We start from the raw sequence: 26,684 nt of genomic DNA, 5'->3' as shown, positions 1-26,684 counted from the left end.
TTGGTGGCAGTCAAGGCCGTTCTCGTGGTCCTTTGTATTCTTTCTCCTAGCTCGGGCAGATTCATCTTGATAAATACCTAGCTCAACATCATGCTATAGGGAAAGTACTTCATGTTCCTTGACTTGGTATAGAACATGTGTTTGAGAATTAAAGCTGGCAAATTTATCTCATGTCCAAACCTCAAAAGGAAGGCAATTGTGCAAGTCCAACTACCAATCTCATTAGAGTTGTTCCTACTGATGCGTAGTATATTTGCAAACAAATAATACTTGGAGTACGAGTTATCGATCCACATGGAAGTGGTTGTATCAAACACTAGTTACTAATTTATTCATTAGAGCTAATCCTAACAATTGTTTAGATGATTGATTTGCATAAAATAAAGCAGAGATTCAGAATTTTGAAAACAATTAGAGAGAAGATGAGATTCTTGTGATTCAAGTATTTAATCACTTAGTGCCAAATCTTAAGGACAATATTAAAATCTGGGTTTAACAAGTGTGAGGATGCAAGGTGGTATAGAGCTACTCTCGTAGTAACTAACACTAGTGAATTTCCACTCTCGTGGCTTAAACACCCAATAAAACAAGATCAAGCATCATAAATTCCTAACTACTACCATCTCTCGATGCACAATAATCAAGAATTAAACTCCCTAACAAAATTACCCTTTCTCAAGGTGCAACAGTTAGGTGCAATTGTGTATGCCCTAAATTATGCCCAACTCTCGTTGTGACACAAAGATAGCAAACGAAACAAGTAACTGTGGCCACTAATTACAATCATCAAACAATAAAATCACAATTGCAACACAAACATTAAACCCAAATAATAATATATTAAAGAATCTAAGAGCTCAGGCACATAGGTTCATAAACACTTTTACCCAAGAATCTCTAAAGAATTTAGCCAAGCATGGCTAAATTATACATAGCAAATATTAATAAAGAAAATACAAATTATCAAAAGAGTACAAGAATGAACCAGACGATTCTCTCGAATCTCCCTAGTCTTCTTCTTGCTTCCCAAGATAACTTGTGACTCTTGATTTCTCCCTGTCTTGTCTCCAAAGATCTCTGAATATGAATTCTGTATTATGTCCATTAGAGTTGAAATTAGAATTTTCCTAATTAATTTTGGAAAATGCCGAATGTTGAATTTGGAAAATTCCTCAAACTAATTTTCATTATTTCATGGCATGGGGGTTAGCACCTCTAAAGTTGGTAAGCATCACCTTTAATTTTGCTGAATGCCATATATTTTAATAAGAAAGAGACCTTTAATTTGTATTAGGAAACAATTTGCTACTGCGTCATTCTCGATTTCAATTTCAGCACCCTCGCTCGACGCGTCGAGACCTCCTGATCTCAGCCAAAATACTTGCGGGAAATTTTTGACGCATCGAGCCTCCGGCTCGACACGTCGGGAATGCTGTGTAAACGCCATTCGGTCAACTTTGACTCCAAATTTGTCCTAGGACTTCCCTTGCTCATAACTTTGACCTACAATGGTTCAAAAACACTAACAAACACCGTAAAACATTCAAAATAAGTGTGAACCATAAATAAATAATAAAATAAAGAATTATGTCAATAAATTACCAAAATCATGAACCTAAGTCTAACAAATATAATCAAATTAATACTAAAATTATGCACAAATAGGCTCACATCACCTACACGGGAACAAACACTCTTCTATCAGCAATACCAACAACTTTTTCTCACCGTTCAAGGCAGACATTTCAAGTCTATCTTCCTTAGGGAACTCTTCCTCTTGTAAGAACAAGTTAGTAAGAAGTAAAAAACGAAATCGTTAAAGAAAGATTAAAGTTTAAAGTAGAAGAGATAGTTCTGAAAGTAGCGTTTAACGCCAAGTAAAGTAAGAGCGGAAGGAGTTTATCTTCGTTAAGAAAGAATTAGAAAAAAAAAATCCGATTTGAGTTTACGTTGGATCGAGCAATCCTGAAAAGGAATTGAAAAGTCAGAGAATTGACTAGAAATTGGGATTTTATAAAGTCAAGGACTATACCCAATTTTGACCTTAATTGGGATTTGGACAAAGTCAGAGGACCAAGAGAAGTTGGGGCCGGATATCCGACCTAAGGAGCAGGCCTTGCCCACCTTCCGTTACACAGAACGTGGTTACGAGTGTTGTAATGGCCCGTGACCTGACGCCGTGACAGAAGAAGGCTGACACGGACTAGGGAGCAGAGCGCGTGTAGTGCTGTTGCCGAACCCTTCCAATAACTTCAGTTTTACTTTTTCCAGTTTTTGCCCCAAAAAGGAATCAGATTGTGTTGAAATCATCTTCTTCCCCTTTCCTTTCTGCGTAGCTACTGCCTCAACCTCAAGAAATTTCCATCTTCTTCAAATCATCAATTTTATTCCTAGAAAATTCAAGAATTCATCCTACAAGCCATCCTAAGTACAAGGAAAATATTAGTGGAGTCATCTACTTCTTCGCCTCAAGTTCAAACACAAGAAGTTGGATAGCAATGGCCAAACGAAAGAAGCAAGTGGAGGAGACTAGCCATGAAGGTTCCAACTATTTGGTCATTGGAGGTTAAACTTATTTTCCTGAGCACTTTTCTGAAAGCTTTAATCGGATGTTAGAAAACGAGGGTTATTGAGGAAATTTCTAAGGATTCAGGAGGAAATTTATCCGGATTTAGTTATTGAATTCTATGAGAACCTGTCTACCAAGCACAAGAAGGGAGTCACAAAGGTTACCTCTAATGTGAGAGGTACCAAGATAGAATTGACATCACAAAAGTTGGCTAGTTGGTTTGATTTTCCGTTGAGTGGGGTAGATACAGATGATCGGGATGATTGGATTTCCTATGATAGGGTGACCTACCTTGAATATCTGCACTCATATTCTCGACACTCTTGCCCATACTTTTCAAAAGTATTTCTAAACAACACTTTAACCTTCAAGTCTCATAACAACACAAAATTGCACCAAACTTTCTCAAGCACAAAAGTCAACAAGTACTAAGCCAGAATATAAAAAAAAAAAAAAACACTTATTTTTTAGTTTAGAGTGTTACCTTTCTCCAAATCGCGTCCTCCAACCTAGGTCTACCCCATAACCATAATCCTCCCTGGTCTGGCTCCAAAATTGAGGATGTTATAGTAGGTATCAGAGCCTAGGATGTTAAGAGTTGGACTCTAAGAACCTAAGTTTGAGCTTAGGTTAGTGCTTGTAGATTGAGACTTTCAGATACATAGGGAAGCCTTTAAGTGTTTAAGTACCTAAGCGTAGGATTCTTAGGACGCGCGGTGAGGATGTGGGTTACCTTTTTGTTATCTGTGTAGCTCTCTTATCTTGTTCTTTTGTTAGCGTTAGTAGCTGCAGTTGTTGTAATCGTTTGGTGTACGCCTTCGCGGTAAGTTTCCTCATTCTAATTTTCGCTAACCTTAGCTAAGTCTGTGTTTGAGAGAAGAAGAGCTTGGACGTCCTATGGTGCAAAGAAGTGAAGCAGTGGTGGATACATCTAGACAGTTGGTCAACTCGAAGGAGAAGATAGACTGCTTGACGTGCGACCGGGAATCAAACACAACAATCCCTGTTCAAGCAAGTGGCGCTGTCTCTTGTACGACATCGTCATCAGTTCTACGCTAACCTTCCGAGTTGAAGTCTAAGTTTCGCGCAGCTGAAGCCTGACAAGAAGCAAAGACATCGATTGAAGTTTAAAGGTCAAGACTTGAAGACCCTCACTCACGAGGGAACGTCAGGAGCAGTCACAGACGCTCTAAGAAGAGATCAACTCACGCCAAGCGGTCGTTCGTAGATCAACGCGATAGAAGCTTCCAAGAGTTAAAGAACTAAGAGTCAACCTTGGACTTTTTAAAATGCGAAAAGTTGAAGTATAAGCTCAAGGCGTTCAACATGGAAGTAGTTCTACCTACCTCCGAAGAAACAAAGAAGGGGAAAGTTCGAAGCAATGAACTTGGGATCAATAAGGAACAGGATGGCTAGGAAGGAAACGCTTGGACCTTTAAGGTACACGAAAAAGAGGAACAATGTTATTAGTAAGTCGTCTGATCATGTGTAATGGGAAGAGACCAAGAAGTAATTTGTAAAGGAGGACATCATATACCCTAATCGGCACGCCTTGAAGGTGGTGGCTAACATGAAGACTTAAAGGGAGGATGTTGGCAATGAGAAGGAGAGAAGAAACAACCAAAGTTATACCCAACTGGTTGAGTTGTCAAAAGACTAAAGTCGACGGGAACCAACCTAAAAGTGGCGGATTCAACCATCGGATGTCTTCAAATGGAAGTAAGATCCTGTACCAACGGAATCTGGCAGGGGACCCATCTTTGGCTTAGATAAAGAAGGAATTTTGTGGTAAGAATGGAGCAAGACTTAGCTAAGCTTGTGGTTAGAAGATTGGATTATCAAAGCAGTTAAGACGGACGGTAGTGAACTTAAGGATGAGTTTTATTGTTGGATTTTCATAAGTAAAGCGGGACCGTGCAGCAACAAAGTTTTCAGGGAAGACTTGCCTTTAACCAAGACAAGAACGGACGAAGTTGGACTATCGCCGACTATCTTGGACTTGCTTAATTTTCAAGGTTTGTTGGATGGGTATTTGAAAATTAAGTGTGAGACTCACCCGGACTAGGTGAAAGAGTTTTATCACTATATGGGCGTCGTAAAGGACGGAAGCATGTTGGAAATGACCTCTAAGGTGAGGGCTGTTAAAATTTCTTTGAATGAAAATCGGTTGGCTAAACTCCTTAAGTTGACTACAACCGGAGTTTCGGAGTACTTAAGAGACACTTGGATTGGGACTAAAGAGTTGGATCATCGGGATTATTTGAGGTATTTTTTGGGGAGAACGGACGGTTTTACTCAAGCCGCGAGGCCGGAAAAGAAGTGGTTGACTGGGGAACAAAAGATCTTGGTGATGATTGTTGTTACTGACAGCCTGTTGCTTAATAACAACAAAAGTAGTCTTGTGGGGAGTATTGAGTGTACTTTTGCCTATTTTCTGAAACACAAAGTGGAGTTTAATCTTCCGGCTTTGATGCTTCAACACATGGACTATTGTGTGGGTCATAACCGTAAAAGTCTGCCTTACGGTATGATTTTGAGCTGGATTCACAAAGGAAAGGGTGTGGATGTGAGCCAGTCAGTGGCTAAGCCAGTGGGTAAAAGGGTCTTTGATGCTCTGAATCTCCGACGTTGCAATTTGTTTCAAGTGGAAGGTAATGAGTACATCACCTTGGAAGAGGTAGTCAAGAGACATCCGGTGGAGAGGAGACTCTTAGTGGATCAGTTGGCAATCCCCGTCAAGAAACTGAAGCAGGCAATCCAAGAGTTGGGAGGGAATGAGGAGTAAGAGGAGGAGAGTGACTCCGAAGATGTGGAAAATGCCCGGAGGAAGGAGTTACGGACCAACGAAGAGCATGATTCTATGACCACAGATGAGCGTGTGGTAGTTCTTTTGCGGAAGCAAAACCGGCTCATTGAGGAAGGTTTCTCTTTTATGAAGTCACAGTTTGCCTCCGTGAACCGAAGGTTGACCGCTTTGGAAGCTAGTTCGAGCAAGGACAGAGCCGACGAAGTATTAGTATCGGACGAGGAAGCTACGGAAGGCTCAGATGACGGCTCCTCTCAAGACGAAGAGTGAGGTAACCCTTCTTCAACCCTTGTTTGTTTTTTGTTGGTATCTCTAGTCTTAGTTTGTTTGAAACCTTAGGAGTAAGCTGGTTTGGTAAGTTGTGTGCTAAGCTTTTGTTGCATAGTTTAGATCTTGGTTTAGCTAGGTACTTTTAACCTAGTAGTGGTGTTTGCTTGGTGGAAACTTTGTTGCTTTAAACATTGATTGCAACCTATCTTTAAACCTTGTCACCCGTTTTGCAAGCCAACTGTTATTGTTGCTAAACCTCGTTTCACCCAAGCTTTTGGGATGAAGCTTCTTGTTAGGGGTGGAGAGTGTGACACCCTGAAAATCCAATTCTTAAATGAAATTAATTGTGTAATTAATTCTAAACATTCCTTGTGAATTTCCCTTCCAATTTCTTAATTAAAAGTCGGAGGACTTAAATTGACCAATTCCTTGGTCAATTGGTTTAGTCAAAAGAAAAGACTTTGAGCTTTATAGGTTGTACCTAGCCTTTTGATATCTTCATAACCTTTTAGAATAAGGGAGGGCATTCTAATCCTTTCACCCTTACTTGGCATTCAAGCCTTACCCTAACAAGACTACACTTCATTTCCTACATTTGGCAAGAAAACACTAGACTCTCTACCTTCTCTCTAAAAAACCTAGCTTACTCTCCAAGCCAACCAAATCCTCCTTCAACCTTGCAAGAAAGTTCTCCAAGATTCCAACTTTCCACCTTCAAGACTCTATGAAGGGTAAGATTTTAGGTTATATAGTTATTTTAGTGGGTTTTACCTAATCTTTATCTAAGTGTTGGTTTTCTTTATGTGGTTTGATTGTGTTGAGAAGACTTTGTTGAGGAAGAACTTCAAGGAGAGGTCTAGGAGGTTGAAAGGAAGTGTTCCTTAGGCTACAAAGGTAACACATGCTCTACAAAACCTATTTTATACTTGCTATGATGATTTCTTGCTACTCTATTGATGTTCTTGATGTTCATGAGTGATTTGATGCATAATCTTGTGTTTATGCATGTTAGAGCTTATATCTAGGGTTCATAAATGCTTTTCATTGAGCTATTCATGTGTTCAAGTCATTTCCTTGTTGAATGTGAGGTTTGGGTGTTTTGGACTTGAACTTGGCTTTGTTGATGATTTTTCCCGAATGGAATTTTGAGGGTACAGGTATATACCCGCGGGTGGCTGTCCACCCGCCGTTCCACCCGAGGGTGGAGGAGTTTGTACCGGCGGGTAGAGCCATAGGTGGAGGCCCACCCGTGGTTCCACCCGCTGGTACACGTGAAGGGGATCGGCGGGTGGTTGTCCACCCACCGTTCCGCCCACTAGTACGTGATGCTTTGGGCTCCATTTTGTTGAATCGTTGTGCACTTGTGTGTTTCCTTTGATGTTTTGTATGTCTAGAACGGCGTCCTAAGTATCCATGGTAGGATTATGTGTCTTGAATCGTGCTCATGGTCCAACCTTTGTGATTCGTTGGATTAATGTGAAGTCATTGAGGTTCATTGGGACCATTATGTTTACCCGTTAGATGTATATGCTAGTTATGAAGTCGTTGATACAAGTATGTGTTGTTTGTTCATTCCTAATGAGGATTGGCAACTCGTGTTGCCAATCAAGTTAATCTTGGATTAAAATCTATTGTTGTTATACCGTCGTTGATGGTCTATCCTTGTCCTTCATTGGAACCTATTGATTGGGTCCCTCGATGTGATCTTGTACATATGTTGTACCGGGTTGTTGATACTTGATTGGGCTATTAATGAGCCTCAATCCTCTTGATGATGACTATGTGTTACTATGAGATTGATGGTATTGTTACTGAGCTTTGCTCATTTGATCGGTGGTATTGTTAGTATGATATTTAATGGCACTGCGTGTGCTGAGGGATCGACGGTATTATGATTGGTGGTATGATTGGTGGGGGGCGACGGCCCCATGCGGAATAAGGTTGGACTCGGCGTTTAGGGTGGCACTAGAGGTACAAGTTGGAATTGAGATAAGGCCAGGGGTAGCCATAAGGTTGGAACTTGGAACTTGTTGTTGAATGTGAATCTTGTCTTTCATTGCTTATGAGTATGCTTAATGTTGTCTCTTGATTGATTACATTATGACGTGTCTTGTTGAGGAGTATGTTACTCATGTTATCCTTATTTGATTTATTGAGTTACTGTCGATGTTGGTCTTTATTTGAGAGTGAACTATGATGAGTCTTATGATGTCTCTATTCCTCGTTTTAAAAGATTATATATTGTATTCCAAGTCTCAAATGGTTTTTCTTATATTTATATTATATGGTACTTAACGCGTATTGGTGGGTTACCAGCTTTATTAGTTGACGGGTGCTACCCTTGTGTTTTCAGGTGTTGAGTAGTTTGTGAGAGCGCGCTAGTGGAAGACTTAGATAGCTTAGCTTTCCTCTTTGTTGTTCTAGACTTGTGGCCTGTGAGCCTTAGTTGGGAATTGTTAATTGTTGTTGGATTTTGGTTTAAATAGTGGACTTAGCCTGTGCATCTATAGTTAGATAGGTGTGGCATAACTCCCTCGTACTTTACTGTTAGCTTCCGCTTTACTTTAAATCGAATGGTTAGATTTACCTTTGTGTTTAAGATTTAAATGGTGTTAAAATCGGGGGTGTTACAGACATTATCCAGTACTATCAATCCATTCTCACATGTAAACAGGCGACTCATATACTTATTGGGCGAATGATATTTGATAAAAGTAGGTTTTATCCAGTTGAGCTCAAACTCACAGTAAGTGCAGCGCACAGAAATGCAGGTCAAAACATAATAATCGTGAAAAAAATGAAGCAAGTTCTTCGACTTCTTGTTTTATGTCATCAACAATTTGGGTTATGATAAGGTATTTCAATTTATGAATATTTCTGGTTTTGTTATGAAAAATAATTGACTTAATGTCACCGGAACCCACAAAGAAAACCTTAAATTTTTCATGTTTTAGAGGGAATGTGATTTGCTTACCATCATTAGGTATTATGAGATTCCCTTACCTTTTAACTTACTTTACCCTTTGATTTTATTTACTCCGCGCTTTAAATCTTGCTCCTATGGTCAACATAGGTACTGCAATTAAGCATCTATGTTATATTTTCTTTCCAAATTTTGCGGGAACACAAAATACCATCCTTGTGCACAAGAAGATGACGGACAATAGAACTAAAATAAAACCTTTAAACTTCATATATTGAAATACATAACATAAGTGAGACTTGAGAGTATTAAAGTAAAATACTCATCATTATAACATAAAAAAACAACACTTTAATCAAATCAAAAAATTTTATATTACAGGAATAAGGTTCAAATTGGCCACTGAACGTAACCTGAAAATTCAATTAGGCCACTGAACGAAAAAAAAAAGTACAATTAGACCACTGAACACTCCAAAAATGTGCAATTTCACCTGATAGCAGGTTACCCTCAATTTTAGCAGGTTATCTGCTTACGTGGCAGCTGAGTTGGCATTTTTAATAAATTTTAAATCATTTTCAATAAATTTTAATAATAAATTTTTATTTTAAAAAATTTAAAAAAAATAAAAACGACTTTATTTTATTTTTTATTTTATTTTTTTTCAATTTTTTTATAAAATTTATTATTAAAATTAATTATTAAAAATTATTTAAAAATTATTAAAAATGCCAACTCAGTTGCCGCGTAAGCAGGTAACCTGCTAAAATTGATGGTAACCTGCTATCCGGTGAAATTGCATACGTTTGGAGAGTTCAGTGGCCTAATTGCACGTTTTTGGAGTGTTCAGTGGCTTAATTGCACTTTTTATTCGTTCAGTGGCCTAATTGCATTTTCAGGTTACGTTCAGTGGCCAATTTGAACCTTATTCCTATATTACATGTCTTAATTTTACCCAAACACACAAATCTAACACTACTAGAAATTTAGGGCCCATTTACTAACAGAAAACTATTTTCTGTTTTCTATTCTCTGTTTTCGAAAATTCTCTGTTTTCAATTCTCTGTTTTCTATTCTCTGTTTTTGAAAACTGAAATTGAAAACGTGTTTACCTGTACTTATTTTCGAAATCCATTCTCCATTTACTAAATTAAAAATGTACTACATACATATATTTATAAGTTATTTCGTGACAAATTAAAATGTCATTACAAAACATATTAATTGCAATAATTTAAAATAAGTTGTTTCGTGACGAAATGTGATTACAAAACATTGTAAATAAAATTGAGTACACCATCAATGATTATAATTTGCCCAGAGTGCATTTGTGATGTCCTCACGCATTGTAGCATTTGGTCTTGTTGACTCATATCTAATTGTATGGTATCATTTTCACCACCACTACTACTTCCACCATCATCCAAAACCATGTCTTGCGTTCCGTACATCATACCCAATTGATCATCCTTATCTTCCAACCGAATGAAATTATGTAATGCACAACATGCAAGAGGAATTTGTCTTTGCCTAATCAATGGGTAACCATTAATGGACTTTAGAATTGGGAATCTTGCCTTTAAAAGTCCAAAACACCGCTCAATCACATTCCGCAATGATGAGTGTCGATAATTAAATAGGGCTTGCTTATTTCGTATCCGTCCTTGCCCACGAAAGTCATTCAAGTTATCATCTCACGATCAATTTCAGCCCATTCTAAAGGCTTGAATGAAAGCATTCCATCCGCAGTTTTTTTTACCCTTTCATTTAAAATACTCAAAAATTGTACAACGGCCGTATCGGGCCATTTTGCCTCATCATCATTGGTTTCTGTGACGTTATTCATCTAAGCAAAGGCAAATTCATTCAATTCATAACCAACAATTCTAGCTACCATATTTTATAATCATGAGATAAGCTAGTTGATCAAAAAGGATAATAGCTCTATTTCTCAAATAAACAAACTCAAGTACAGAAAAAAAAAAAAAAAGATTTAGAAAGGATATTACTCTGGAACGTGGTGATGGGCACGATCCAACCGATGATTTTGGTGACTCCGTCTTTTGGAGTGAATAAGCTATGTTATAATCATGTGATATGCCACCTGATGAATATCATGTACATATATCACAACACACTCATGTAAATGTAAAATCTTTAATCCTTCTGCTAAATACAATCAATATATATCATAATATATAACTGTGTAAACTCGCACTACACTCACTGCTCATTGTTTTTAATACTTAGAACTATAATACATTACTCATTATTTGCAAACTGTAGTTCTATGTCATGCTATATAACTGAAGCTTATTAATTGCAGTAAGTATAGATTACAAGTATGCAATACTAATGTTAGGTCTACATTCAATGCGTGTCATGAATGTTACTGTGTCTTGAGTTATACAACTCTATCATAGTAGATCTAGTAGTTTATACTATGTTGCAGTTTAGCACTTTACAATAAATTCTTAGTAAACTATATGATACTAAATTGTCATGTATAACAATGCAATTACATTCAAACTGCAAGTATATATGAATCCCCTGCATAGTCACTCTATTCACACATTTCTCTCTACCATCCACTAGATGAACTACTACTGGTGTATGTTTGGAAAATAATGTTAATCCCAATCACTATCCCAATCACAACCACCATCACCAACCATGCTAACACCAAAATTGGAATCACAATCCCAATCACAACCACCATCACCAACCATGCTAACACCAAAATTAGAATCGCAATCGTTGTTGCCAAAAACAAAGTCAGGATCCCAACAATCTTTGCCTATATCAAAGCTAGCATCACAACCAACAATAAATGAAAGAAAGTGATATGGAATTGTAATAATAATTATACTGATTATAGTCCAACTTTCATAGGTATACACATTCTTGATAACTGTTATAAGTTTTTCTTAATAGTCAAAAAAATCATAATAACTCAATATTATTTAAAAAAAAAAAAAAAAAAAGAGTGGTCCATCCCTCTCTTCCATTTCTCTCTGCACCATCAGAGTCCTCTCTGCAAACACTTAACCTAAGCTAAAGCTCAAGCTACCCCTCCCTCATCATGCCTTCTTCTTCTTCCTCATTTTGCTCATAACTATTTTGACATTACTTTCTCCAGAATCCATTTGCTCCAACTTTATAGCCATGGATAAACAAAACTCTACACCTATCTATCAATTGTTCGATCTCACACACACATATATACCCACAAAAACATTATGTTTAAAGTTTCAGATCGCTGGCATGATTCGATGTACAATCAGGAGCAAAAATTTTCAAAATCTGGAAATCTAACAACTATGGTAACCAAGTTATAATTATCAAAATAAACATCAATAAATAGATTTCAAAAAAGAAAAAACAAAAAAATTTACCTGGTACTCTGGTAGTAGCTTGTGAGACTCCCGATGCTCTGAGGAACGTCGGCGGTCAGCAACACTTCACTTGACGGTCAGATTCACGGTGACATGAGGATTGGCCGGTGGGTGTGAGTCGCAATAGACAGAAGCGCAGCTTGGCCGGTGGGTGTGAGTCAGACAGAAGCGCAGCTTGGCCGGTGGGTGTGAGTCGCCGGTGGGTGTGAACCTTGGGGGCTGTGAGTCGCAATGGACAGAAGAGCAGCTGGAGAAGAAAGTAAAGTAGAGAGCAGGAGGGTAGGTGTGAAGGAGAAGACAAAAGTAATGAAGGAAAATGGAGGGTGGTTGGCTGACAAAGTAGATAAGAAAGGAGAAAAGAGAGAATAAAAAGATCGCTGGCAGGATTCGATGTCCAATCTACTGTTCACGCGCATGTTTCCTATTTTGAAAACAAATTTTTTTTGTTTTCTGATTTCTAACAAAAAACGGAAGATTGTTTTCAAATTTGAAAATGAGAAAAAACTATAGTAAACACATTGGGTTGTTTTCAATTTTCAATTCTTGAAAATTCTTGAAAATTTCCTGTTAATAAACGCTCCCTTAATATTCCCTAAGTTAATTTAACCAAACAACCCCTTTTAAGTAAACCTTATTAAAGCAGTGGGCTACTAGCCCAGTCTCAAGTGCTTGTCCGCTCCTGCTCTTCACAAAATCCCTATACTGATTCTTACGTCGTCGCCTAAGGCCTAAGCCTTGAATTCTCGAAACACTGTATATTGACTATATTCTGCAAGAGAGATTGAACAGAGATTTAGTGCCAATTCTCCACCAGAAACATTTGGTGCCAATTTAGTGTCTCAGCTGTGAGGATCGACAGATGGAAGGAAGGAGGGTGAGGAGGAGCGGGCGAGGACAAAACAATCAAACTCTTTTGCCCTTGCGAGCACGCCGCCTTTCCAACACCATTTCTTGTTGGTAAGCACTGTAAGCTTTATCACTCATAGCCACTGTAGCTGTGGCCTTCATGCGCTGCTTGCTCGTCCCTTCTCCTACCTTGTTTTCTCTACTGAAATTCTATTGCCTATAGGTATTGTGACTTCAAGTTCTCTATGTTGAACGACCCCCTCTTTCTTTTTGGACGACGACACTCTAGGTACAGATTCCTATTATGTTCTCTCTTTGATTAGTTGCAGTAATGTATTCTCTTACAAATATTGTATCTGGTATTATTATGGGTTTTACAACTCTTATGGAGTATTGGCTTAGATAGTTAGATAAACTAAAATCATATATTAGAATTATCTTGCCAAACTCTTATGGAGTATTGGCTTAGATAGTTAGATAAACTAAAATCATATATTAGAATTATCTTGCCAAACTTTTGAAAAGAAGATCATTTTAATAAATATAATCTCAATAGTATGATTAATTAGGCTTTGCCATACCTAACCATTTACAGCCGTGGTAATATACAATTACACTATGTTCTTCTTCTTTCATTTTATGTCCAATCACAACTTGTAATATTTCCTTTTCCCAGGTACTTGAGATCTTGGTTTGCCATGGGGGTTGGTTTTAGTTTGGCTGCATTGCTTGGAGTTACTCTGGTTAATATCTAATTTAGTTTCTATATTACCAAGTGAAAAGAAAAAGAGAATGGATGAAACATCCCCCTAAAACTAATTAGCACTGGTTTATTTTCTTTGACTCTGATATGGTCAGATTCTTCTCTGGGAATTGGGCAGAATTCTGCATCCATACAATGGGGAGTCCCAATTCATCAATTTATTAAGTGGCTCTTTATTTGGTTTTTCTTCTGGGGTATGTCTCATCTTATATTCCATTTTTATTTTATTGGCTTTGAATTGTTCTGCACAATTGACTTCATGTGCCATGAGAAAAAAAGTAAAAGTAATGAATTCCTATCAAATCTATCATTTATTAGACCACTGCTGATGAAACTGGCTCAAAAAAAAAAAAAAAAAAAAAAACCTCTATAACTAAATTCTGGTGTTGCTGTATACTTATATCATGTTGGTAATCACTTTTTGTGAAACTGCCCCTCTAGTTTTCGTTACCACTGACATTCATTCTATCCCCTATTAACTCTTCTTGCCCTTACTTTACTTTTGTTTCAGGATTTTGTTATCTCTGCCAATGCTAAAGTTATATTTGTAGACTTTGGTATCTATATCCCAAATTCCCAATGTCATAAACCTTTGTGTATAACATTTTGCTGCATTTTCAAATTTAAGCAAACCATTTACTACTCTAGATTTTACATCATGTTCTTAGTTTTATCAATATTTTAAACATGCATATAAAATGAGTTATCTGGACTTTGTTGTTGTCAGGACTCTATTGTTCATCTTTTACTGCCTACCAAAACCATTGTATTACTGAATGGATTCCTGATTCCTGGGTAATCCAGTCATGATATCATAAGAATCATACTCCATTTCAGAGAAAAATGTTCTACTATTCAAGTATTATATTGAGTATTTCATTATGCCCAAGAACTCCCTTTTTATTGTTGTAGCTACTCAAGATACCATTAGAATTTTTACATGCCAAAATTCAATCCGAACTGCCACTTCTGGATCTCTCATCTAGTTTAGCAATCTGTGTTGTACAAATATATGCAAAACTATTGATTTAAGGGAGAGGATTTCAGCTTTTGTGTAATCAGTGTTTCGCGTAGAACAAGCACGACATAAATTTTGGCATCAAATCTCATAATAATGCGGTACCAATTATGGAAAACAGAGATTTAGTTAATAGCTTTTGTGTTAAAATGTATTTGGTGCAACTAATTCTTATTGGTGATCATAAATGCTGGACCTTTTGGGGTTACTTGTCGGGGAAGTATTAGAATGATGGCCTTTGTAGTTTGTATTACAAAACTATGGACTTTAGATTTATGGGAAACTTAATTACCTGAGTGTTGCCATAGTTGTAGCTTGGGTTGTATGGGGTCTTGCTGCCTTAAATAAATTACTTATCAAAATAAAAAATGTGAACTCTCTTGGCTGGATATCCATATTACCTCATTCTAGACTGGTATACCTGGTGTGAACTTTAGTATTGGTGTCTGAATGTATAATCCAACTTAGATGAACATAAACTCTATAGTGACATCTAGTTATGTTTAATTTTTGTGATAGCTGAACTCCCTACTTGCTATTGATAATTGTTGATATCTGTCATTGTGTTACATGAGAAGCAAACTTTAACTGCTATTTTATTACTTGATAGTGTCATTTATTTCAGTTTCCTGTACATTAATTGCTGTGCAGCTTTCAGGTTTGACCATCTCACTTGCTGACATTGGATACTTGTGTATATCTACCATTATCTCTGTATCTGTGCATGAACTTGGGCATGCTCTTGCTGCTGCAAGGTTAAGGCTTCTTACTGTTTTCTCTTTCAAGAATTCAACGCAATAATCATGATATTTGTTTGGAATCCCCATGCAGGGAGCAAGTAATATATTACGTAGTATATATTAGTAGAGTGCAAGCTACTTTATTTTGTATGACATATTGACATAGAAATACTTCATACCACACATGAGGAAAAAGAAAGTTTAATCTGAGATTACTACTGTTTGTGGTTTATTGGAGAGATTTAATTGAACTCTTCTAGGTGAGACCCATAGAAACTCTTCGAGAGATTTCATGATTTCCTTGATTTTCTCTCTTTCCTCATTTCATTGTCTCTCTTCTTCTACTACTCATATCATGTTGCTTTCACCTTAGCCTTGGCCACCAACCAAACTGTTCAATCTATTGCTCTGTATTAGTTAACATGGTATCATGCCGCCTTCCTGTGGCTTCTTTCTGGGCAGATTTTTTGGCAAGGTTACTGTTTCCATGAACAGTAGTCCAGGTACTGTTCATTTTATTTGGTGAATTACACTCGAAAGTTGACTAAATTTTACTTTCAATTTTGGGAATTTGTCTACAGAGTAGAGACTATGAGGCTATGAAATAGATGATTTTCCTAACTAGATGCTTAGTAGGTTTTTGTATTCTCTTTTTGGATAGACCATATAATAATAAAGACATGGTGACAAGTCAAGTATTGATCTCATAAATGCTATGCTCCCTCTTATTGTCTGCAGTACTGTTTTGAAGATTATATGTATTATCACAAGATGATTTAGATACCACCTTTCTGCACCGCAGTGAGGGCATACAAATGGAGTATATTGCTGTGTTTTTGGCAGTACTATTTCCAGGAGCTCTGGTGGCATTTAATCATGAGATATTGCAGGCATTACCTAAATCTGCTGCTCTTCGTATATACTGTGCTGGAATTTGGCATAATGCAGGAGTGAGTGCAAGATAGATTGTACTCCATATATGTTTAGGAATTTTCAAATGTTCCTTGTTCTGTCGCTTTTTAATTGATTACCTTTAAATTTTTTTGCAGCTTTGTGGTGTTTGTGCCATTTCATTGTTCATCCTACCATTGATCTTGTATCCAGTTTACATACATGGTGAAAGACCCATGGTAATCCAGCAGAGCATTTCTTATGCTAGAAGTTTGTAAATTAAGCACATATGCTTCCCTATTATCTTTCCATATGCCTAATGGTGTATGTTATTATACTGGAATAGGTTTTAGATGTGGCCTCAACATCGCCATTGTCTAGATACCTGTCTCCAAACGATGTGATTCATTCTGTAGATGGAATCCGCATTAACACTGTTCAAGAGTGGCTGCAGATTGCTACTTCATTAACTGAGCAGGAATACCAAGGCAATTACACTGCTTTTAAATCCAGTAGTGGAAAAGGGTACTGTGTTCCTTATTCATTGCTTGAAAAGAGAATTCATGTTCAACTGAGAGGCAACGAGACAACTTGTCCAAATGATCTTATTGCCTTTGTAGCAACATCCTGCCCGGAATTGAAATTGTCAGGTGATTGGCAAATGGAAAATATTTATTGCTTGTATGCTAAAGATATTTTAAAGCTTGAGAAATGTGGAGATGGATGGACAAAAAATTCTGGCAATAGAAGCAGCTGCTTGTGCTCACAGGTAGGAAATTCAAAAGTTCATGAAATTGTGGCAATGTATTTTTTTATTTTTATTTTATTTTATTTTATTTTATTTTATTTTTGTGTGTGTGTGTGTGTGTGTAAAATTCCCTTTTTTTTTGGCTTTATTTGCATGTCTTTCAAGAGCTAATGAAGATTGTTATCTGTGTTAAAATATTATTGGAGAATATAATTGTTAAATGCACTGATCATGCAGGAGGAATCTTGCCTTGCTCCAGTCCTATTGCCAGGCGTTGCATGGGTTGAGATCACATATTTGAGGCCTTTTATGCCAGGATGTTATCAGTTTCAAAGAACTCATTTTCTAGATGATAAGAATTCTGATTTTGGTGACAAAGGTTGCTTCCAGAGTTTTGTATTTATTGGTGATGTGGAATCTTTGTTGGATTCAGTTCATATGACTTCATATCAGCCTCGTTGGCCAACTAAATTTGGTGCACAATTTCCAAATGTTCTGGAAAAGCTTTTGATGTTTGTGTTTCATGTCTCTCTGACACTTGCTCTTCTCAATAGCTTACCGGTAAGTATTTGGATTACCATGTGTCACTTAAATGTGGATATACTGGTCTAATCACAGGAAACCTTGCAATTAAAAGTACACTCAGTTTATGTAGGGTTCTAATGTTGTAGACTTACAATATGAATGAAATGTTAGAACTTGGAATTCATTGCTTTGAAAGTTTGAAACTACAATTCTTCCTCTTGTATTTACTAGTTATGACAAGCTAATACAAGGAAAATAAAGAAGAAAAGCTGAGTATTTGGGAAATGGTTTTGTTTGATGGCTGTCAAGAAATAATTTTTCTTCCCATTCTCAGTATTTATACATTTTGAGAGCTCCCTTTTGTGGCACCAATAGCTTACTGATTTTTCTATTTTATTTTTGTAATAATACCCTTCATGGAACCTATTTGCTGCTTTTACTGAAATTGTTTCAGATTTATTGAAGATAACTATTTGTGTGTTTCAGTATATATGAGTTTCATTATTTATAAAGACGCATTCTGAACTCCTCTTTTTTTAAGTCACTCTGGGTGGCTTTCTATATTTCCACTAAAATCTGATGGTGACTGATATTCTGGTGGTTAAAGCTTGTCAATTTTACACCCAAGTTCACTCACTGTTACATCTTTTTTAGATTTTTTAATCATGATGTCATATTGCATTTTCTTATTGGTGGCACCTTTGGTAAATCAGCAGATATTCCAAGATAAATTCATTATGCATAGTAGTTATATCATTTATCATATAAGTTTTATAGTGTGTGCTTTACCATACAATTTTCAGGTATATTTTCTTGATGGTGAATCCATTTTAGAGTTATTGTTGCAGTACCTAAGGTTCTTGAGCCCAAGGAAGAGGAGAGTGGCTCTTAAATGTTGCCTACTTGGAGGGACCTTCATCACCACCCTAATCATTTTCCGGGATTTTGTTTCATTTTAAGGTATTATCATACAGTATGGCCCAATCCTCCATCTCTTGATTGATTTTGATACCAGATTAGAAATCATATAATGTTTTTCTTTAACACGTCACTGAATTTGTACTTAAATAGATCAAAATACATCATAGCTTTAATAGAGTTGTCTCTATGCATATGCATACTGATTTGAGACATCATCTTTAAGCGATTTGTTAGCTCTTTGGAAATTGGATGCTGCATGTAGATTGATCTCACCGTTTTTAAATGTAATTTCTTCTTGTTTTTTAATTTCATATTTTCATCCACCCAAGCTGTTGAATGCCTCCAACAGTTTGAGTTGTAGTTCCGTGAAAGTAGTAACCATTGAAGACAATAGTCATAATTCATAACATAAAAACATTCTTTATGCTGCTGCATATATAGATTTAACTTGCTTGCTTTTACATTAGCAGCTCTTAATGTGCTTTCTTAAAGCCAGGTTTTGAATGAGTTTTAGATACATTTTAGGAATCAGATTTTGTCATGCATCTAGTAGTGAACTTGGAATGGCTTATAAACCAAATGCTTCTACTATGTGAGTTGCAATCCTGCTAGAAATTCCTATTGGGTTTATAGTCTTCTAGAACTCCCGCAATCACCATTCATTAATAAACTTGTGATAATTTACAAATTATTAAGTTAAACTCCACAGCAATATTTGATGTTGAAATCCCTAGTTAGTGATCCTAATTCTAGTTTACCACCAGAAACACAACAGTAGCCTTGAGAAATTAATGCTTGAAACCTCATCACAACTTGATGCCAGAAGTGCCACCCTTGAAGCTCCTTTCACATGCCATCACACACCATCTCTTCTATTGAATCAATCGCTTGTCGGTTTATTTATTTATTTATTTATTCTCCTATCTCTAATCTCTCTCTCCTTGCAACTCTGCCTAAAGTTTGGTTAAGCCTTTGCCCCATGTGTTACTGTTGTTAAACAGGAATTATGATCAGTCTTTGTTGTACTTGCTTTCATTTCTCAGTATAACAAAATCAAGGTCCGTCCTTCACTATATCTGATTCTGGGTTGAATTGTTGAAAACACATCCTTCCCTATTTTCACTTGATAGAAGTTAATAATAGGAAATGCAAATTACACGTCAATAGAATTTTGGTTGATGGGTACCTAACCAACCACAGAGGCAGATGACATCTCCACCACAGAACATGTATCCTTGAGCATCCCAATTCCCAGGGGGGACCCAAACAAGGAAAAGATGGTTGAAAGATAGTACAATTCTTTAATGTACAATGAAAATGTTAAGATTCATTTTAATTTCAGATGTAGTAGGTAATGTGATATGTGATAAGTTATACCCTTTTTAGGTACCAACTCTAGGTTCAATTGAAGCCTCATTACTGTTATGCCCATAAAATGTACCAACAAAAATACTTTATTTAGTTTTTACATGGCCCACACTATAGATAAATTATCGAAAACTTTGTTAGATAACTTTCAAATGGGTTGAGATTGTTTAATAGTTCACAATACATAATTATTCCAAATATCATACATGTAACTCCAAAACTAGATTGAGGATTCAAGGACCCAACAATATTGTCACTTTTAATGAAACATATAAACTACTGCAAGAGATGACTAAACCCAGCATCTTGGCATCTTCTTTTCCTCATTCATGTAATAATAACCCTGCCTAACCCCCAAGATATAACCATTGCATACTTGATTTGCCTTTTTCCTCTCATCTTTCTCTGATAGTATAGTACCTTGTCACGTTGCAATTCAAAGGGTATTCACTCCCTATTTCATGTGTAAAAGATTATTGACTATATGTGTGTTGTCTACTTGTGTGTGTGTGTGTGTATATATATGATTGCGATCAAATGAGTACTATCCCTCCGCTGATACTTGATTGTGCAGTTTGCATGGGAGCAGTGATTCTCATTTGATTTGCCCCCATATATATATATATATATATAGAGGGTATTCTTGTTTTGTTGTAATGAGAGTTTGACAGAGAATTTAGGGGATAAGACAACAGCACAAAGTGGAGAGGAAGTGGCAATTAATGAAAGAAATAAGAGATATATACATGAGAATTGGTGAGAGAAGGCAATAACATCACGCAAATTGTAATACTGATTTGATCTGATGCGATATAAGGTCCTCCACACTTCTCTGATTTATATATTCTGTTTGAGTTGAATCCGGCTATATTTCCACTTAGTGTTATTCCTTGATGTTCACCTCGTAATATGATATTATTGTATAGATTTTACTTTAATTGTGGTGATTAATGATAATCAATCAACCCATCAAGAAAAAAGGGTGTAAGTGGATGCGCAAATTATGATGTGCACACGATTGCAAAACGACACCGTTTTACTATGATGGAGTAACGGTGTCATTAGTGGCACCGTTTAACTCCAATGATGGAGTAACGGTGTCATTAGTGGCACTGTTTAACTCCACGGTTGCACAGCATAACGATTGAAGTGGAAGTAGGCAAATCATACTATGGACCAGAGTCTACCTTACATTGTGGACCTTGGTTCAAAGTAACATTTAGATTGTGTCTTTTGTGTACATATTTTGTAAATAAATTGCGCTTGTAAATAACAGTTTATGTGCTTGTAAATAAATTGAAAACACATAACATGATATTGAAAACACATAACATGATAATTGTAGAAACATATGTTGTGTCTGTAGTTGACATGTTATGTGTCTTCAATTTATTTATAGACACGTAAATTGTTAACTGCAAGTATAAAATATGTCAGCTACAAACGCATAATTTTTTATCCAGGATTCACAATGTAATATGGACACTTGGTCCATGGTATAACAATTGGTTGAAGTAGGTGTATTATGGCAATTTATATCCTGCACCAGGGTGCGCATTGCATTGTGCGCCCTGATGCAAAACGACATCGTTTCAGATTTTATTTTTTTTTGAAATTTCGCTAGTACCCTGTGTTGTCGGTTAATTTTCTTTAAAAAAAAAAAAATTCATGTTAAAAAATGTACATAATTTTTTACTAGAATACACATAATTGTATACATTAATGTACATAATTGTATAACAAAATACACACTTCTTTTAAAAAGATAATACATATAATCTAACATAATACATAATATACATAAACTTTTTTAACATAATAAACATCAACTTTTAACATAATACACATAAATTTTCTGTTTCGGATGTACAATATTGTATAAAAAAAAAAAAAAAAAAAAAAAAAAAAAAAAAAAAAAGATGTACATGATTGTATAAAAATGTACATAATTGTATAAAAAAATACACATAATTGTATAAAAAATATACATAATTGTATAAACAAATACACATAATCATGTAAACTCCATACATAACTTACCAAAATGATGTCGTTTTGGGAGACGCGGGATGCATAGTGCTGTGCGCGTCATGGTGCAGTGTATAACGATCGGTGTATTATAACTTTCAAGAGATATACTATCTTTAGTGTATATATAACTATATAAGAGTTATATTATATGTGCTCTTATGTTTTACTCTATTGGTACAGTATGTTCTTATTGATCTAGAAATAATGGGGCATAATTTATTTAGTTCATTCTTTTTTTTGTTTTTTTTTTAAATAATAATCCTAATAAAATTTATTAGAATATGTCGTGGGATATTTTTTTTGGTTCCTTAACAGCTACTGGTTGAATATTGAGGAATGGAATCCTATAAGACACATTAGTTTGTCTGTAGCTGATATGTATGTATTATGACTATTATCTAAGGGGAGGGGGGGTAAAGAAGGAGGATTGGAGGTAGCAGGGATCCACATGGCGTGGGTCCCACCAGCACATGTGCATGTACACATTGGAGAGATTGATAGGGTTAGGTCAGGGTAGTTATCAAATCACTTTTCTCAACCGTATCAAACCGACCAACGGACCCAATAACCACCGCCTCCGTCAAACTACCATCCCCAACTTACTTTTTCCGTTAACTTTCACCAAGCACTTACCAAAACAACCCTTTTACAACTTTTTTTTTTTTTTTTTTAAAACCCTCGTGATAAGGTAATATATGTTCTATCTTTTCAACCTAAAAAATCAATGCTCTACCACTGAGATTTAATCATGTGAATGATGTGATTACCAATTTAAAATGATAACAGAGGTTTCATTACGTACATAGTAGTTGGCATTTATTATATATATATATATATATATATATATATATATATATATATATATATATATATATATATATATATATATATATTAGTTTTTTACGCTGCATTACGCGATTGAGATAATGCCTAATGTTTTTTTTTTTTTAAATAAGTACTTTAAAGCATATCAAGGCAAGCTTATATTGAAATTGTTCATGCATAGATAATTGAATGTTGAATTTGTGTATTTAAATAGATAATTTTAAGTTTACAAATGCAAGATAATAGAGTCAAGATTGATTATAATAGTCAATAAAATAATTGTATAAGTATGGTTGAAACCAAATACAGAACATAAGGGAGAGCAAATAAAAATTAGGGCATAAAATATTAAATATATACTAATATTGAAGAGCTAACTGCTGATTGCCAAACAAGGACATTGCAAGGTAGTTTCCCACTTTAATTTGTTATGTGATTTGAATATTTTTTTTTTTAATAAATCTCCCAAGTAGTTAATATGATTGGTTTAATTATATATATATTTTTTATTTTTTTAAAACAATTATTATTATTATTATTAAATTATTAAATATTAAATATATGTATACCTTTAGGTCATTTTACATGTTAATCTAAACAGCTAACTTTTTTCAAAAATCTTTTTGCCAACCGTTAATATAATTCGCTGGTCAAATCCGCTAACGCTAACCGCTAACTGCTGATTGTTAAACAAGGACATTGCGAGGTAGTTCTCACTTCAATTTGTTTTGTAATTTGAATACTCTCTTTATCAACAAATTCCTCAAGTAGTTAATATGATTTACTTTATTAATTATATTGTTTTAATTTTTTCATGGTACTAATAAATACTTGGTAAATAAATATATAGCATTATTTTGTATTATAACTTTGATATTTAATTAAAAAATAGTGCACAAAAAAATATAATAGACAATGTAGTGACTATAACCAATTGATGAATTTGAATGTAAAGAATTTTTACATTGGAGAAAAATAAAGACAATATAACTAATAAAATTATTTCTCTTAATTAATTTATTGATAATGAATAAACTTTTTTTTTTTATAAATAAAGACATTGTAGGGACAATGTAGCGAATATAATCAATTGATGAATTTAAATTTAAAGAATTTTTATATTGGAGAAAAATAAAGACAATATAGCTAATGAAAGTATTTCTCTTGTTTAATTTATTGATAATGAATAAATTTTTGTTTTGAATAAAGACATTGTAGACACATAATTCTAAATTAAAGAAATGCATATGTATTATTTTTTGTTATAGCTATTAAATTATTATTGAATTTTTTTTTTGAAAGTAAATTATTATTGAATTTAATAATAGTAAAATAGAATACTAAATAGAGTACTAATTATGTCAATTTTGATTGGGATAGGGTTCGAACCTAAGACCTTTCTTATTGAAATCAATGAGTAAGTTAACGGTGAACTAATAGAAATTAACAGAAAAGATAATATTTAACGGATAATCATATTCATTAAGAATAAATTAGGAAATCTTAAGGAAAAATTAAAATCTGATCAATTTGAGCCATTCATTTGATTAAAATATTTGACCACCATTTTTTCTACCCATTATATGCCTAAGGCTCTTATTATTATTATTATTATTATTATTATTATTATTATTATTATTATTATTATTATTATTATTATTATTATTATTATTATTATTATTATTATTATTATTATATATAGGGGCGGATCCACCATGGGGACAGTGGAGGTAGCTACCCCTTGTATGTATATATATGTATATATAGTACAAGTTTTTAGTATAAGTATAATAAAATAGATAAAAGTTAACAAGCATGTGTCTTATCTTTGTAGAGGCCAGGGTTCAAATGCAATGTGTGTGCTGACACAATTTATTTATGACTTTTAAATACTCCGTATTAATTAATTGTGAGATTTACACACACATATATATAACTTTCTTTTATATTAATAATGGGATGTGTCTATAATGTGTTTTTTATTCAAATTATTTTATCAAATTAATTATGTTTCATATTTTATTATGAATATTTTTATAAAGTTTTGATGTGTTTTATTTTTCGTCAACATCCAACAATATTTATAGCTATACTTTTAAGTGTTTTATTTTTTATCAAACTATCTCTTTTGTTTTAATGTGTTTCGCCCACTCAAAAAGTTTTCTAAATCCGCCACTATATATATATATATATATATATATATATATATATATATATATATATATATATATATATATTTCATTGTCAACTAAATTTAAAACTAATAGTTAGACAGTATAACTATATTTTATATGTGATGCTAAACATTTTGAATACTTGCACACTCAAAAATCACAAGATATACAGAAGTCACGAGATAGCATTAGTTGATTATTTGGTGTAAATAATAAACAATTTAAGTTGAACTAAGGCATGAATAGGCAAATTATATGGTCAACATGTCTACATTGCAATATGAATTACTGATACATATTTGTTTTTAGGTAATGCATTAAAAATGAATTTGTAATACACTAAAATATGAACATATATCAAAATATAAAAAAAAAATATATATATGTAATACATTAAATATAAACATGTATATCAATGATATGTCTTGCAATATAGACCATGGTTCACGGTATAATGATTGACATATAGCGGCATCAACTAAACTAAATGGACATCTCACATCGTGATCCAAGGCGAGAATTATCTCACGATCCCATTCTCAATTAATAATAATAAAGGGAGGGATTTGTAGATGGTGTAACATTATCATGGGATAGTGTGATACAATCTGTAATTGTGCAGGAAAAAGCGGACAGCAGAGCCGAAGTTAGTCAATGAATGAAGGAAGAATTCACGGGGAGCACAGAGACTGACTGAGAAAGGACCAATTTGAATTGAGCCCATTAATTAATTTTTTTTTTTTAAAATATTTGTTTAACGTGGAGATGGAAGTAAATGCATGCATGTGCACATGCGCAGTGTGCGGTACGTGGTAGAACAGGACAGACACCGCAGTCAATATAACATGATCAAAGATTCTACTACTCACTAATCACATCTTTCACTAAACAACAAACTACCGTAAAAGATTCGATTTTTTTTTTTTTTCTTTTTATCCCCTGAACATGTTGCCTAACATTTCATATTTACATGTATAATATATTTCAAAGTGAGGGGTTTTTTGTACACAATGAGTAAAGGTCTAGTCTCAGTGATTTATATTCAGTTGAGTTACCATAATTTACATCTTCCCAAATGTTCTATTGGGGTTCAACCTTTTGGAAGAACGTATAATATAAATAGAAAATTGTATTTTGAATACCTCAGTAATTATTGTATCTAATTAAGTCATTGAACTCAAATAACCTCCAAATAAATAGCTAAATTAAAAAAAAAAAAAAAAAAGAACAATTAACATTTTTAACAGGTTAACTTCTAGTTTTTACTGACTAGATTGCTACATATTTATTTTATTTTATTTTTTAATCTACATGGATTATAGACCTCCTTACTGCCAAGCTCTTCGCTCATTCTTTCCATTTTTCTTCATGTGAACAATGAATTCTTTCACTATTTCGGATTGGATTAACAGTAAAGACTTGCGTAAGGCAATTGCGAATTATTTGTGGAATTATGTTGGTGGTGCGACTGTGAATCCTTTCACTGTTTCGATGAGAATTAACACAAAGGATTTGTTTTTTGAAAAATCAAACTCTTCTTGCTATTGTGGCAGTGTGTTTGTAGTATTTGATGGCCCTCTTTGTATCATTAAAATATTAAAATGCATGAGAGGTGCTTTTTGGATTGGAAGAAGATTTGAACTCTTTGTTGAATTTTGTTCCGGCGACCATCATTACTGGCGTCCACATGCTTTCTGGACAAGGCAGTACTAGGTGTGCTTTTTTCTGCTAGTCTTAAGTTGTTTATGCTTTAGAGCGGTCTTCGTGAGATTTTTGTAGATTGTTTTGTGGCTCGCTGGATGTTCTCCGAGTGATTTGTGGGTTGCTTGGCTCAGGCCCTCTTCTTTCAGTCATCCAGTGTTAATGCTCAC

General features: G+C 34.7%; 1 protein-coding gene and 1 long non-coding RNA gene across 2 annotated transcripts; one reads left to right on the top strand and one right to left on the bottom strand.

Moving 5' to 3' along the window:
* Positions 1–5,889: 5,889 nt before the first annotated feature.
* LOC109192739 lies at positions 5,890–9,919 on the bottom strand. The gene is made up of 3 exons (XR_002056149.1): positions 9,838–9,919; positions 8,661–8,666; positions 5,890–5,901 (listed from the first exon to the last, which is right to left on the bottom strand). It is a non-coding gene; the product is annotated as an uncharacterized LOC109192739 (long non-coding RNA).
* A 2,714-nt stretch (positions 9,920–12,633) lies between these two features.
* On the top strand, positions 12,634–19,905 carry LOC109192738 (membrane-bound transcription factor site-2 protease homolog). The gene is made up of 11 exons (XM_019343440.1): positions 12,634–12,920; positions 13,033–13,098; positions 13,486–13,552; positions 13,668–13,766; positions 15,242–15,345; positions 16,133–16,280; positions 16,380–16,460; positions 16,568–16,990; positions 17,207–17,530; positions 18,298–18,454; positions 19,616–19,905. Exons 1-10 carry the CDS (start codon positions 12,823–12,825, stop codon positions 18,451–18,453), a joined length of 1,566 nt encoding a protein of 521 aa, XP_019198985.1. The 5' UTR covers positions 12,634–12,822; the 3' UTR covers position 18,454; positions 19,616–19,905.
* Positions 19,906–26,684: the final 6,779 nt, after the last annotated feature.

This window comes from Ipomoea nil, unplaced genomic scaffold (genome assembly GCF_001879475.1).
Source record: "Ipomoea nil cultivar Tokyo-kokei standard unplaced genomic scaffold, Asagao_1.1 scaffold1833, whole genome shotgun sequence".
Lineage (NCBI taxonomy): Eukaryota > Viridiplantae > Streptophyta > Magnoliopsida > Solanales > Convolvulaceae > Ipomoea > Ipomoea nil.
The sequence above is the reverse complement of the archived record's forward strand: the minus strand, read 5'-3'. Positions and strand labels throughout refer to the sequence as shown.